Below are 14,279 nucleotides of genomic sequence, written 5' to 3' on the forward strand. Positions count from 1 at the left end.
GTCCCAGCTGTGACCGCCCTCCGTCCTGCATGTCAGAGCAGGGCAGGCCCGGCTCACCCACGACAGGTATGGTACATGGCAGGGTGCCGAGAGCGGATGTGAGGATGGCCTCGCTGGGCCTCCCTTGTGCATGTGAAAATCGCCAGTGTCCTGGCTCCCAGGGCAGGTCTGCGCTCACCTGGGGAGGTCTGCTTGATGACACGCACGATCTGCTCGTTCCTGGGGTCCAGGTAGCCCATCTTGCTGATGTAGTCCAGCGCAGCCTCGATGCTCCTGCTGCCCGTCTGCTTGAGTGCTCGGCCAGCCATCTCCTGTGGGAAGCACATGTGCCATCGTCAACAAACCCACCAGGGACTCCCATTGCCCGCACCTGACTGATGTGACACTCGCCTCTGTGCTGGCTGGAGTCTCAGAATGACAGAGTCTGACCCACACTAAACCACAGTCTGTTCAGCGAGTGTCAAGAACATACAGAAATTTGGGTGGGGGACCTGAGGTTCCGCTTCGTAGAAAAATGTGTGTGGTCAGGCTGGTATGTTCTGGTTTGGGGGTAAACCTAAAACTAGAACAGTGTGCCAGGAAGACCTTGCTTTGACCTAGTTCACACCCAGGCTCAATCTGAGAGGAGCGTGGGGAGCAGGTGACCTATCCTAAGGGGTGAGGGTTTTGTCAAAGAGTCATTTATAAAAAGCATCCCGAAGGCCTACTGTTTCCAATGCCTTGTGCTGCCTATAGCAGCAGGGGACTTGCGCTAAGGGTCCTGGTCTAGCGGGACAGGGCAAGCACAGGCTAAGGAGCCTGCGGAGCCATGCCAGGACAGGCCCTCAGAACTGCTATGGCACAGACACTGGTGCGTACCCGGGAAGATGCAGGTAGCGTGGATGAGGGTCACAGCAGACAGACTCCTTCCACTGAGGAAGGGGCCCTAGGGGCTGCCCATGGAAGAGGTGGCGCACAGCTGGCTCCTCCAGCACAGACAAAATTTGGGCAGGTGGGAGCCCAGTAAAGAAAACGTATTCTTGGAACAGTTAGAGCAGGGGCCTGGTGGGGAGGCAGGGCTGGAAGCCTGAGGAGGCAGGGGTGAGGACTGCCCTCGGCGGAGGGCCCCAGGGCTTTGCCCTGATTGAAGGCAGTTGCAGAAGCTTTCAACAGCGCTGTGGGTCAAAGAGAAGACTGATCTGGGGCAGAGGGAAGACTGGCCAGCTGGGGGCGCTGTCTGGTGGGGAAGATCAAGCAGGCAGCAGAGGACTGGGCTGTGAGGGCTGTGGCCCAGGAGCCTTAGGGTCTGCTCTGCAGAGCTGTGGGCCAACAGGAAAGACCGGGAGAGGGGAGGATAACCACACAGGCTGGCCTACTGGGTGCAGGCGTGGAGCAGGCAGAGGAGTTCTAGGTTTCACAGAAGGGAACCTGGAGCGTCCTGAGGTCCAGGGGCCAGTGGGTGAGCATGGAGCAAGGGGGTGATGACGGGATAGGAGGGGCTGGAGGGACAGGGTGGGAGAGGGGACAGGGTGACAGTTTACTAGGCAGACTGGGAGGTCGTCATAAGGACAGAGCTGTGTTTCAAAAGTAGAATTTGGATCGACAGAAAGGGCAAGTGTACAAAATCTGGAAGAGCTGCTGAGAGAGAGCAGAGTGCAGCCCCACCCTGCTTCATGCTCTGTGATGCGATGGGTTGCGTCTGCAAAGGCGTCTCCACTGCTTGGAGAAAGACGTGGGAGAGAACCTGTCACCAGGGTAACCCTGGAGCTCCTGGTGCCCATTTGTAAAATGTGCCATTAGGAGTGGACCCTAACCACAAACCCTTCAACTAGACAAACTGTCCATGCTGCTCTGTGTGAAACGAGGCCACGGCCCATGTGCAGCGTGAACTGCCAGGCATGTTATAACTCCAGACCTGCTCCGTGCCAGGTGTCCGCTAAGTCAAGTGTGCATGGGTGGGTCAACTCTCTCCCTGATAACCGGGCTCCCTTCAGGACTTGTACATTTACTGTGCTGCAAATCTAGGAATTTAGGCAAGAAGAATCAACATGAGGCTACCACAAATAATGACTCTTGCTCACAGGGACGTTTCAAACCATAAACCTCAGCACTTCAACGTTATTGACCAGATACAACCTTTCAACAACTTGAGTGTGCCAGGTCTGGCCTGGTCTGTCACTGCCCTCACTGAGCAAAGGGAGTTTGTGTGTGAAACCTCAGGGGCCCCCCTGTACATGTACACACAGCCATGCTGCCAAAGCTGATAGGAGGGCAGAAGCCACCCAAATGCACCGGGCAGTGCAGCTCACTGGCTGCGGTGGCTGCTCGTGGCCGGAGCCACATGTCACTGAGCCCTGACCACATCGAACGGCACAACCTGCTTCCTGTGTGTGGCGGTGCCACACTCAGGCTCTGTCACCAAGACAGCCAGCAGCTTGGGGTGTCACCATAAGAAGGTAAACCCGCTCAGAGAGGTGCAAAGTGAGGGGTACAGTGGGCGGTGGCCTCCAGCAAGGTCAGCGGACCCTGCGGGCGCACGTCTAAAGCATGACGGGATCCAGGGCATCAACAGGCCTGCCTCACCAGCCGCTCAGAGCAGGAAGCCCCCGGCCAGAAGAGGAGGGACGGCGGTTGGCTCTGCTGGCCCCTGGCCCCTGAGGCAGGCTCTCCTTCCTGCTGTGTCGGCGGAGGTAAAGGTTGCCGGCTGGCCAGTTGCGCGCCCACCTGACGTGTCACCCGAGAACAGGCAAGAGCTGTGGGGAACCTGCCACGTTCCACATTTTGACTCCTAACTCACAGGAAGACAGTTGGGTTCACATACCCTGCAGCTCAAGTATGTTCTGGGCACCAACACACGACTGAGAACAGTTTAAATTCAGTGAGACGTTATTATGAACGAAAAAAAGAATTTCCTACAGAGCTCCGCGCCCCCCCCCTTCCCGTTAAGGAAGCATTTTTCAAATGTTAGCAAAGTTATATGCCACCATTTTAACATTCCAACGATGAGTTTGGGCCAGAAAAGGAGACGAACATCATCAGCCTCGTTGGGTCTACGCGGCCCTCCGGTGCGCCTGCGCCTGCCCGCCTCCGCACCTTGCTCACCACGCTATCAAGCCACGTGCAAAGCTTAAATGGAGCAAAGGCATCTCTGGCCATGGCTCGCTGAAGAGGCTGAGCCGCCATGGCCACCTGGGCGTTGCTGTCCTGGGGGGTAATAGTTTCAGTAGCTTCTGAGGACCTCAGACGCTGTGCCCCCAAAGAAACCCCAAAGAAAAGGGCACATCGTCCGCTCGTCAAGGACAAGGAAGACAGCACAGGCAGCTGTCATGTCAGACACCCAGGGCGGGCTTCCTCCTCTTCTGCGTAGAAAGGAATCTGATCCAAAAGACTAGGCTTGTTGAGAACAGAGGACACTGAAGAACCAGGGAGCGCGGGTTTCCTGAGGTGTGTCCATGTAAGTTACAGCCCCCCCCACCCCCCCACCAAAGGTGCTTCTGGACGAAGGACGCAAGGCCCACGTGCTTTCTTGCAGGGTTCCTGCCGCATTACATTGCCTGGTCTTTTGGAAGCCCAGTGGGGCGCGCATTCCAGGTGTCCTGTGCCAGCTCTCAAGCCTTAGTCAGAAGCACAGGCTTGGTGAACTGTGCGGGAACCTTCTGCGGCCGGCAGGCCAGCCCCCGCGTGCTTTGCATTGTGTATTTCCCAAAAGGAACACGCAGAGGTCCACCTGGACTTCTTAGGGCGCGGTTTCCTGTGTGTACTCAAACGATGGTGGGAAAATAAAGCGAAGGAAAAAACCAAGTCCCCTTTGAATTGTAAATGTGTACACGAAAAGAAAATAAATCACTGCTTCACATCAGTGAGACTATGGGGGACTTCAACCCTGGTGGTGGCCTCTGACGGCCGGCAGATGAAGCTGCAGCCCTACACCCTAAAGTATTATACAGCGAGTGGCGTAGCACTTCGGAGGGATATATATATATGTATATATATATACATACATACAATATATAAATTTGTATGTATTTATATATTATACAGCCAGTGGCGTAGCACTTCGGAGGGATATATATATATATATGTATATATATATATATATACATACATACAATATATAAATTTGTATGTATTTATATATGATATATATATTTATATATAAAATATATAAATAAACATAGGTAGGGAGAGAAGAAGAAATTTGGCCTAAAATTAAACAAACATGAAAAAATTTCAACCTTGTGTATGATCAAAGACACTCTAATAAAGCAGCCTTTTATAACTATTGTTAGCACCAAAATAAAGTAAATCATTTAAAGATAAACGGGCTAGTGAAACTCTTCAGTCTCGTATTTTTGGTGCCAATATAAATCATAAAACTCTTCTGAGGCGAGTATTTGTTAATAAGTATTGAAAGTAATTAAATGTGTACCCTGAGTCATTAATTTTACTCCTTGAAATTTATTCTCAGCGTGTAAATTCCATTTGAAAGTCAATTTGTATAAGGATGTCTTAAGAATTAGGCATAATAAATCAGCCCCTCAAGTAGAATGGGATAAGTGGGAGTTAGGAAGAGCTTAAATATCTGATGACAGAATAGTTATGTTAATTATAATGAATTACACTTCACTGCACTTGATGCAGCCAGAACATCGCATGTATGGCCACAATTCTTTACCTGACAAATATTTTCTGAGCATCTACTACTGTTCTCGACACTGAGTATGTAGCCGTGAACAAAACATGCAACTTTCAACACTGTAAACATGAAAAATGCTCATGTATAAAATTTATGTCTCTTAGTATCAAAGCTGTGTACAAATTAATCATATCTATGAACAAGGGTTTCAGGGGAACATGAGAAATATAAAATTTGACTTAATTTGGTTTAATGTTGAAATACACAATGATTTTATTAAAGAGGGTAAGACAAGAATACTTATATATGTGTCAAATTCCATAATAATAAATCTGCCTATATTGTCTCGTTACAGAATTGTGGACAGATGACGAAAATTCTCCAGGTCACAGCTGACTCCAGTGACAGGGCAAGGTTTCACAAGGTCATCCCAAAGTTCCTGCCAATCCTAAAGTTCCATGTTTTTCAGGGATGTTTGACAAAAGTTTAGAGATTTTACTTTGGCCACTATCAAGACAAGTGAACAGAGGTATGACACACTCGATGGGAGTTTAACATACCAAAATCCCTATTAGTTTTCTCGGACACAGATGCGCGCGCGCGCGCGCACACACACACACACACACACATTCAGGGGTCCTTGATCCTGTATGTCAATTCCTGTGTCCTAACTGTGTCCAACAATGAGCACAGACAACTCCACCCCCATCTGCAATGGGCTGCAGCTCCCGTTGGGACATGGCATCCGTCTCCTCTCCCCTGAATCGCAGCTGGCCTGGGACTTGCTCCAATGCAACAGCAGAGTGAGCAGAGTGACCTGTGCTGTCCTGAGCCCAGCCCTCAAGAGAACTGGCTGTTTTCACTTTCACTCCAGGATCCCTGAGTGGCCAAAAGAGAGACCCAGCCAGCGCTGAGACCCTAGGCCTGCTGCTCTTCTGACATGTGAGTGATGCTGTGTGTGCTGGATGTTCACAGCCAGCTGAGTCACGGTGCAACGGTCCACCCAGAACCCCAGCAGAGGCCACGTGGAGCAGAAGAATCGCCCAGTGGAGCCCAGCCAACCCAGAGGGTCGTAATACGTAATAAATTATTGTCACTTTTCAGCCACTAAAAATCCTGGGATGGTTTGTTACACAATAGATCATTGATAATTAACTCTCCTTTTTTTGCAATGTATAATCTGGAAAGTATCTCTACCTAAAGTATGTCTACTATTTGTTTTATGTTAAACTTTGAACAGTTTGATCTACAAAACTTTTGCCCAAATAAACCCAATTTCTGTAAAGATCAGAAAATTTTCTGAATAAATTTACAGATATGTAAGATTATCACTATTATTAGGTTTAACAAAATGCCAAGAAACAATCTTTCTTTTTTTTTTTAAGAAAGAGTGAATGTAATTTTAATATTGGGTAATTATCAGACTTGCATGCATGTAAGGTAGCACTACAAGAAAAAAGTGTGAAGTTTGGACAGAATTTTACACACGTTTTTACAGAAAAGTAGAAGACAGAATGACTAAAACTTCTCTGATTTCCTTGAGAGGCCAGGGGACACACTTGTGTACCTTCTGAGGGACCCTGAGCTAATTCTGGACATATTTACCATTTCAAGATCACAAGGCTCACAAACATGCACTGTCAAATGAAAAGAGTGAGCCTTTTAATTGGGCCTACTGTGTGCTCAAGAAGACACCCTGATGAGGAGAGAGTGAGTTGGCAGCAGCCTTGCTCCTTAAAGAAAATGTCACCCTTGTAACTGTACAAGGTCCAGGTGGGAGCTCTTTGATGGTTACATCTTTAGTGATCAGTTTGTTGTTGTGTATCACAAAACATAAACACATTCACATCCTTTGACCTAGCAATTCAAGTTCTAGAAGTCAATTTTTAAGAAATATTTAATTTGTCTTATTTGTATACGGGGAAGTTCATCTCAGAATTATTTAAATATAAGAGCAAGATTTAGGAACAATCTAATGTCTCTCAATAAGTATTAGTAAATTAAACATGGTACATTCACATAATGGAATATTTTGATGTTGTGAATATATTTAATGACATAGGAAAATGTTCATAATATACTGTTGGGTGAATAATAAAACACATGACAAAACCTTGTGCATATATGATCCCAGTCTTTATATCTAGACACGTACAGGGGGAAAAAAAAATCAAAGGATTTTAATAAGGTTATGTTTACAGGATAAGGGATAACTAATATTTTACTTTATGCTATTTTCTATAGTTCACATTTTTATTCAGAAAAACAAATGTTACCAAAAACTAAGTGAAATAAATTGTAGTGAGCTAGCGTTTAATAGTAGTTACTGTTCAAGGGTATCTAATTTTTTAAAATAATTTCACTACTTTTATTTTTCAGTTCTGATTGACATTCATTATTATACTAGTTTAATTGTGCAGCGTAGTAGTCAGACACTGATATCATTTATGAAGTGACCCCCACCCCCCGATTACATGTAGTCTAGTCTCCACCTGGCACCACACACAGTTAGTACAATATTATTGACTACATTCTCTATGCTGTACTTTACATTCCCATGATTACTTCTGCAACTGCCAATTTGTACTTCTTACTCCTTTCCCCTTTCTCACCCTGTCCCCCAACCCCCTTCCCATCTGGCAACCATCAGTTTGTTCTCTGAATCTGTGAGACTGCCAAGAAAAAGTATTTCATCAGAAAATTGCAAGGTTATTCCAACAGTGACTGCCGCTATAATTAGTGATATTTGAGAACCTAAACAAACATATTTTTATTCCAGTATATCCCATTAAGTTGTTCTTATTTTCCTATTATGACCCCAGTAATAAAACACCCACTTTGCATTTACTTATCATAATTTGGCTGCATGCTCGGCAGTAAGCACTGCCTTTTGACAGTCTTGCAACTTTGCAGACCCTCAAATAAAATTTGGTTAGGTTAACATCTGACTAAAAAATTATTATTATATCTTTAAATGTTTTTGCTCTTAAAGAAATACTAAACTCTTGGGTATGGCTATCATCATGATGACTTGGGTCCAATTTCTTTTTGAGAAATCACAAAAATCAATAGGAAAATAGAATATAACATACAAAAACACTTTACACTGCTTCAGGGAAGGAGGGGAAGGTGCTGTCCAGTGTCACGTCTTCTGAAGGAGAGCTCCTGGGTCCTGAGTACCTGTGTGTAGGCATGAATTTGCAAGTGCACACAGTCAGCCCACTGCTGGGGCTCACTGCACTGCTTCCCCAGCCCAGCCTCCAACCTGCAGGCAACCTGCGGCTCCCACTGCACCAGGAGACCATCCAGCAGCGGCCTGACCCGAGGAGCGGACTGAAGTGCAGGAAGACTGCGCACGCGCTTCACAGTCTGCTCGGGCCCCCCCAGAGTAGTTCCCCCACCAGGACATCCCTCCTATTTTTAAGGAGGACAGCAGGTGCTCTAAAATTGGGGTTGTACAATTCACCAGGAAAATAAGCACATAAAAGCATGGGGAGCTCTCATGTGCCTCCCTTTCACAAGGTCTTAAAAGAGTCGCTAGGAAATCCAGATGGTCACTCCTGGGGGCAGACACAGCCATGCTCTGTGCGTTCACTCCAGGAGGTGGGGGGCCTTCAGCAGACAGCATAGGAGTGGTGCACTGGCGGGGCAGTGCTCAGGAAGGGGTGACGCTGGTCCCACAGGAGAGACAACTCTAGGGAAGCACCCGCCAAAGGGGGTGATGTCACGAATAGGCAGAGGTCCATGATTTCCCAACACAGAAGAAAATCAAGTACTATGTTAGAAAGACGGGGACTTCGAGAGACTGAACTAAGGGACGCTGTATGGAGGGTGGCGTTGGGGATGGGCAGAATTCAGAAGACAGCTTGATAGACTTTCTGGTCGATAGGGAAAGACTGCAGTCAGAGAAAGCTCACAAAGAACACAACTGATCCTGACAGCGTGTGGGCTACACTGGACAGATGCCAAGAGACCCAAAGTCAGCCTTCTTTGCTCCCCAGCTGGACAGGGCTCAGGCTGGCCAGGACAGCACTGACTTTCTCTCCCTTTCAAGGAGGTTCAGAGGTCTGGACGTGTCCAGATGGTAGGGCTTGCCAAGCTTGGGAGTTCTGCAAACTTACTTCTGCACTTCCAATGCTGTCCTGACAGAGATGGAGATAAGCTAGGAAAGATAAAGTAAGACAAAAGGCCACTGCCCTTGTCTTCCAGGGCCTGGAGGTAAGGAGCCGAATGAAGAAGGGAATAAACTTGGAACTTGAATTCACTCTTGTTGGAAATGCTACCTTCAGAGGAAAAGGTCTTCATAAAGGACAGGACTCAGTTTCTGCCTCAGGCCATGATGCTGGAGAATGAAAAATCGTAGCAAGAAAGGTGACAGGCCAGTGGTCTGTGAGCGACGGGGCAACCTGCCGTTGGTGAGAACTCTGACCGGAGGTGTGTGCGTGGCCATGGAAGGCAAAGGTGCCCATGACCCCAGGTGTGCACATCCTGGAAAAGGGCACGAGGACACGGGTCAGCTCTATGAAGACCGTTCACACCTCAGCCGTGAGCTGTGATGAGACTGAGTTTCCAAGGGACAAACCTGTGCTGTGACTGAGCACTAGACTACCAAAGGACAAGCCAGAGTCGTCAAGTACAGACAGCGTGGACGGGCTTCTGGAAGAACAGATGTGTCCTGTTGGGCTACCAGCCAAGTCTGGCTCCCGAAACCGAGCGGGCTAATTGTGTGGGAAGGCTGGCTGCTCTTCCTTCCAGACAAATAAGCCTGCAGGCTGGGCCATGAACACCCCTCACCCCAAACTGCACACGGGCCTATGTCACTCAAGCAAGGTCTGTCCCAGTCCCCAAGTTTTCTCCTTCGCCTTTTGTTGAGCGGCTGTGTTGTTTTCCTGTGTTCTGTGGCCTCAGTGCTGCCTCTGTCTCACTCTGCTGGGGACAGTCGCCCCCTCTCACCAAAGGGAGGGAGTATTTGGATGCAGACCACACAGACCTCTCTCCCCTGTGGTTATTTTTCAAACGTTACCAAGTCAATAGGCCAATCTTGGAAGCTAGAGGCTCAGCTAAGAAGGAAGACAGGCATGTACTCCGCACTTCAGCAGTGCCCTTGAAAGATACAGGGCACTTTATTATTAAGCAACGGAATTTATTCACATGTAAACATTGTAGTTATAAAACATGGTAGTGAAAACTGAAATTCCCTGGCTATTAGTTACATTTTTATGTATTTTTCAGAAAAAGTTACCATGTAACTTTGAAAGGGATACATATGGGGGTTTAACTTTTAATTCGTATCACACAAGGCTCAGAAACTCTGTAACAGTTTCCATTTTCTAACAGTGCTTTAAAATCCAATTGTTTGATACTTGGCTGTGAAGACCAGTTGGAAATGGTTTTTTTAAAGATTTTATTGGGGAAGGGGAAAAGGACTTTATTGGGGAAGAGTGTGTGCTTCCAGGACTTTTTTCCAAGTCAAGTTGTTGGTTGTTGTCCTTTCAATCTTAGTTGTGGAGGGTTCTGTTCAGCTTCAAGTTGTTGTCCTTCCAGTCTTAGTTGTGGAGGGCGCGGCTCAGCTCCAGGTCCAGTTGCCGTTGCTAGTTGCAGGGGGCGCAGCCCACCATCCCTTGCGGGAGTTGAACCGGCAACCTTGTGGCTGAGAGGACGTGCTCCAACCAACTGAGCCATCCGGGAGCTCAGCGGCAGCTCAGCTCAAGGTGCCGTGTTCAATTTTAGTTGCAGGGGGCAGAGCCCACCATCCCTTGCAGGACTCGAGGAATTGAACTGGCAACCTTGTGGTTGACAGCCCACTGGCCCATGTGGGAATCGAACCGGCAGCCTTCGGAGTTAGGAGCACGGAGCTCTAACCACCTAAGCCACCGGGCCGGCCCCTGGAAATGGTTTTTTAATTCTATGTTGCTGACAGCGAAATCTCAGAACATGCATTGCCAGTGGTATGAATTTTATGTGAAAAAAATCCGTGCGCATTTATTTTAATATATTTACTATTACGTGGGACGCTGCATTTAAATCTGGGTGTGCCCAACAGGACAAGAATAGCTTTTGCCAAATTGAGGTGTAAACACACCCCTCTCTGCCCTGAATTTTTCACAGGAAGGAGAAAGTTATCAATGCCATTTCTGAGAGTGCAGGGAGTGACCCCAGGCATGTGACGCCCCTCTGCAGGCCAGGCCCAGCCCAGCCACCCTGGAGAGGGGACGGAGTGTGGAGTGTGCGTGTAGGTGTATGGGAGAGGTGGGGAGGTGGAGACAAACTGGTCATGGGCTTAGAAATAAGGGGCCCAAAATCTATGTAATTTCCCTATTTGGGGAAAGGCTGAACTTACAATAAGGTTCAAGAATGTGGGACTCTGTGGCCAGCATTCTCCATGCCAGTAACTATCACGAAGAGCTCTCAGTTCCTGCAGGGCTCCCAACCTAACATCTGACAAACTTCATAATTGGAAAAAAATGATTGTTATTAATGAGGATAAAGAATGCAATAGGCAGTGAATGAAACAGCCTGAGATGCTAGCACTGCCATCATCGCTGCGTGGTAGGATTACGTGGGAATTTTATATTCTCACACTTTCCCCATGTTTTCCAAATCTATAATGAGTTTGTATTGCTCCTATGCGCAGAAAATGAAGCCTCAGTAAAAATGCATCATGCATATACACATACACCCAGTCCGCTACTGTCGGAATTCAGGTCTGCCCCTCTTTTCCTGGTCTTTCTGACTGCTCAGAGCCCCCCACAGGGTCACCTCCACAGTGTTGCCTTTTGTGGCCTCTGCAGCTCCAGCTGGACCCCACCACTGGGCTGCACTGAATGGCAGCCGCTCTGAAATGCATCATAGAAATCTGTCGTGTGGCTTCACATCCTAGGGCCTCTGCCCACACTGCTTCCTAGGCTGGATGTCGACCCACTCCTAGCTCCTGTGTGACCAACACCACACTTCAGTAGTCAGCGCCAGTCTTCTGTCCACCACGGAGCCTTTTCTGATGCCCCATCCGCACCCAGCAAGCGACCCAGCAGAACTGACACTGCACTTGGCAGTCACACCATCAGTGAACTCATGCCACTGTGTGGTACTTACTGGTTTACATACTATTTGCCTGCGGGCGGTGGTAACATTTACAAACAGGTGCATTACTGAGGGCCCACGTGTGCTGGAGGTGGCAGGGGTGAATGAAACAGGAGCTCGTATTTTCACAGGGCTTGTAACAAACAAAAACGAAATAAATACCTAGGATGTTGAGATGGCGACAGGTGTTATGAAGAAGGAAGTCAAATCAGGGTGATGGAGTGTGTGTGTGTTGGGCCCAGGCTTGCTATTTTGTAAAGGACATTTGAAAGTGAAACACATGAGCAGCGACCTGGAGGAAATGAGGGGCTGAGCCCGGAAGGTTTGTACAGGGGTGGGAGCAGCAGCTGCAAAAGCCCTGAATGTCCCAGGAACTGAGGGACTTCCCTGGCTGAGCAGCATGGACAGGTGGGGGGAGGGGGCCGCTCATGTGGCTGTAGGACACTGGAGACTGTGCCCACGCACAGAACTCAGCCAACTACCCGACACTCGCTCAGTGCCACCCTGGCCTCCCTACTTCACTTCCTGGTTTGTCAACTGATTTCAGGATTTAAACGGGTGACAAAGCACAGTGGGAAAAGTAATCGAGGGACCCCGATGGGCACTTCCCCTGGAGGATCTGGAGCACACGATGTGATGTGGCTGCTCTGTGGACACTGCAGAGGCCCTTCCCCCACGGCACACACCCAGCTGTGGGTGTGAGACCATAGCTGGATGGGGAAGGGGGTCTTCTCCATGGGGCAGGGGCAGCGTTCCGGGTATTGTTGGTAGAATGACTGGAGACTGAGACACAAGTGACCAGGAACATGCGCGGGGTCTCTGGTTCTCATAAGAACTACATGTAGGTATTGTGGCTCACGGATATCAGGAGACAGGCTCAGCATGAGGACTCATTCCCCAAGTCCACACAGTGAGCAGGAGGTCAGAATCCAAGACATGGAGAAGCCAAAGAAGTCCCACGTTGTTAGTACTCACAGAAGTGCATTTTAAAACAAGGGACCATTGCCCTCACTACACTGACAGATACTGAAAATGTCTGACACACCCAGTTGGCAAGGGTAAACTGAGGACAGGCGGAAGCTGCTCTAACCACATGGGCAACACTTTGTCAATATCCAGTCACGTAAAGATGCTCAAATTCTATGACCCTGAAATTCCACTTCTAAGAATACATTCAAGAGACTCCCACAGCCACAAGAGCTCACGCAGAAGCGCCGCTGCACGTCTGTCTGCAAAGGAACTGAAACAATCGAAACACCCTGAACAGGATAAGGAACAGGTTAAGTGGCGCTATAATGATACAATGCAATATAACTCAGCAGTCAAAAAGAAATAGAGCTCATCTATCAACACGGATAAATCTCAGCAACATAATGTCCAATGAAAAAAGCAAGTTACAAAGTCATGTTGTGTTCTTTTTGTATGGGGCAGCAGTAAAAGTATACAATGTAAATGGAGGTGACAAAATGGAGGTGACTAGAATAGTGGCTGCCTCTCGGGAGGGAGTGAGGGAGGGAGACGCAGGAACAGTGTGGAACACAGTATTTCTCCGGGAGGGAGACGCAGGAACAGTGTGCAACACAGTATTTCTCCGAAACAAATGTGGAAAATGCTACGTTATTCTCTCTACTTTTACAAATGTTGAAATAGGACATCAGCAATCAGCACCAAACATATTTAACAGTAAAACCAGGCCTGGGGTTCTGTGGGTCCCTTGGCCCCTGCCCTTTCCTCACAGCTCCGCCTCCTGTCTTGGAAGCACTCTGAGCAGGGGGCTGAGTCGTGCTCACATCTGGTCCCCTGTGCCTGGCCAACTGGAGCTGCTGAGTCATGCTCGTGAGCAACAAACGAACAGTGAGCAAATGCGCAAGAGCACAGCCCCCTCACGCCTCGGTTTCCCCACCACCCCTTAAGCTCTCAGAAGGCAGGAACAGCACCATTTCACATCTGATTCGGTGCCCTGGAGACCTTCTTCCTTTGCACCTGCTCCTGTCTCCCCACCTTCACCTACCCAGAAACCCCTCTTGCAATTGGTTCAAATCCTCTGTCGGACAATTGGTGTCAAACAGTGCCAACTCTCTGCCAACTCTGGCTAGCAAGTCATGCCCAGCAGGGAATTTATATCCACCTGGGTGTGGTTTCTGAGTGAAAAACTGCAGCCCTGATTCCCAACCTAAACTAAGGTCTATCATCCATTCAGTGGAATACAACACTGTTTTTTAAACAACTGTGCTAGAGAATACAAGTGAATGGCACGGGGAGATGTTTACAATATACTGTTAAGTAAAAACCAATGAGCAAAGTGGGTCTCATTAACTTGCACCGTGTGGGACTTTGGCTCATGTGTGTGCACAAGCCACTCCTAATCCCTATCTCGTTACTCTGCTTAACATGTCACCATAGCTCTTACGTGACATCACAGTGAGAAGGGAGCTCAGTGCCTTTCAGAACATGAAACAGATGGAGGGGCAGCTGCTGCCCCTAAGCACAGAGGATGACACCCTCGGGGTGCTGTGAGCCCTCAGGGCCGAGGATGGACTGGGCCGGAAGAGGGCGCCTGACTGGAGGTCTGCGGCAAAGCACC

General features: G+C 48.4%; 1 protein-coding gene across 2 annotated transcripts in view; it reads right to left on the bottom strand.

Moving 5' to 3' along the window:
• Positions 1-14,279, bottom strand: part of LATS2 (large tumor suppressor kinase 2) — an 81,795-nt gene that overhangs the window by 11,431 nt on the left and 56,085 nt on the right. For both annotated transcript variants that reach the window (XM_074330143.1, XM_074330142.1), the window contains exon 3: positions 179-311. In XM_074330143.1, the coding sequence (XP_074186244.1) occupies positions 179-311 (133 nt within the window). The remainder of the gene's footprint in view (positions 1-178; positions 312-14,279) is intronic.

Source organism: Rhinolophus sinicus, linkage group LG04, assembly GCF_036562045.2.
Source record: "Rhinolophus sinicus isolate RSC01 linkage group LG04, ASM3656204v1, whole genome shotgun sequence".
NCBI lineage: Eukaryota > Metazoa > Chordata > Mammalia > Chiroptera > Rhinolophidae > Rhinolophus > Rhinolophus sinicus.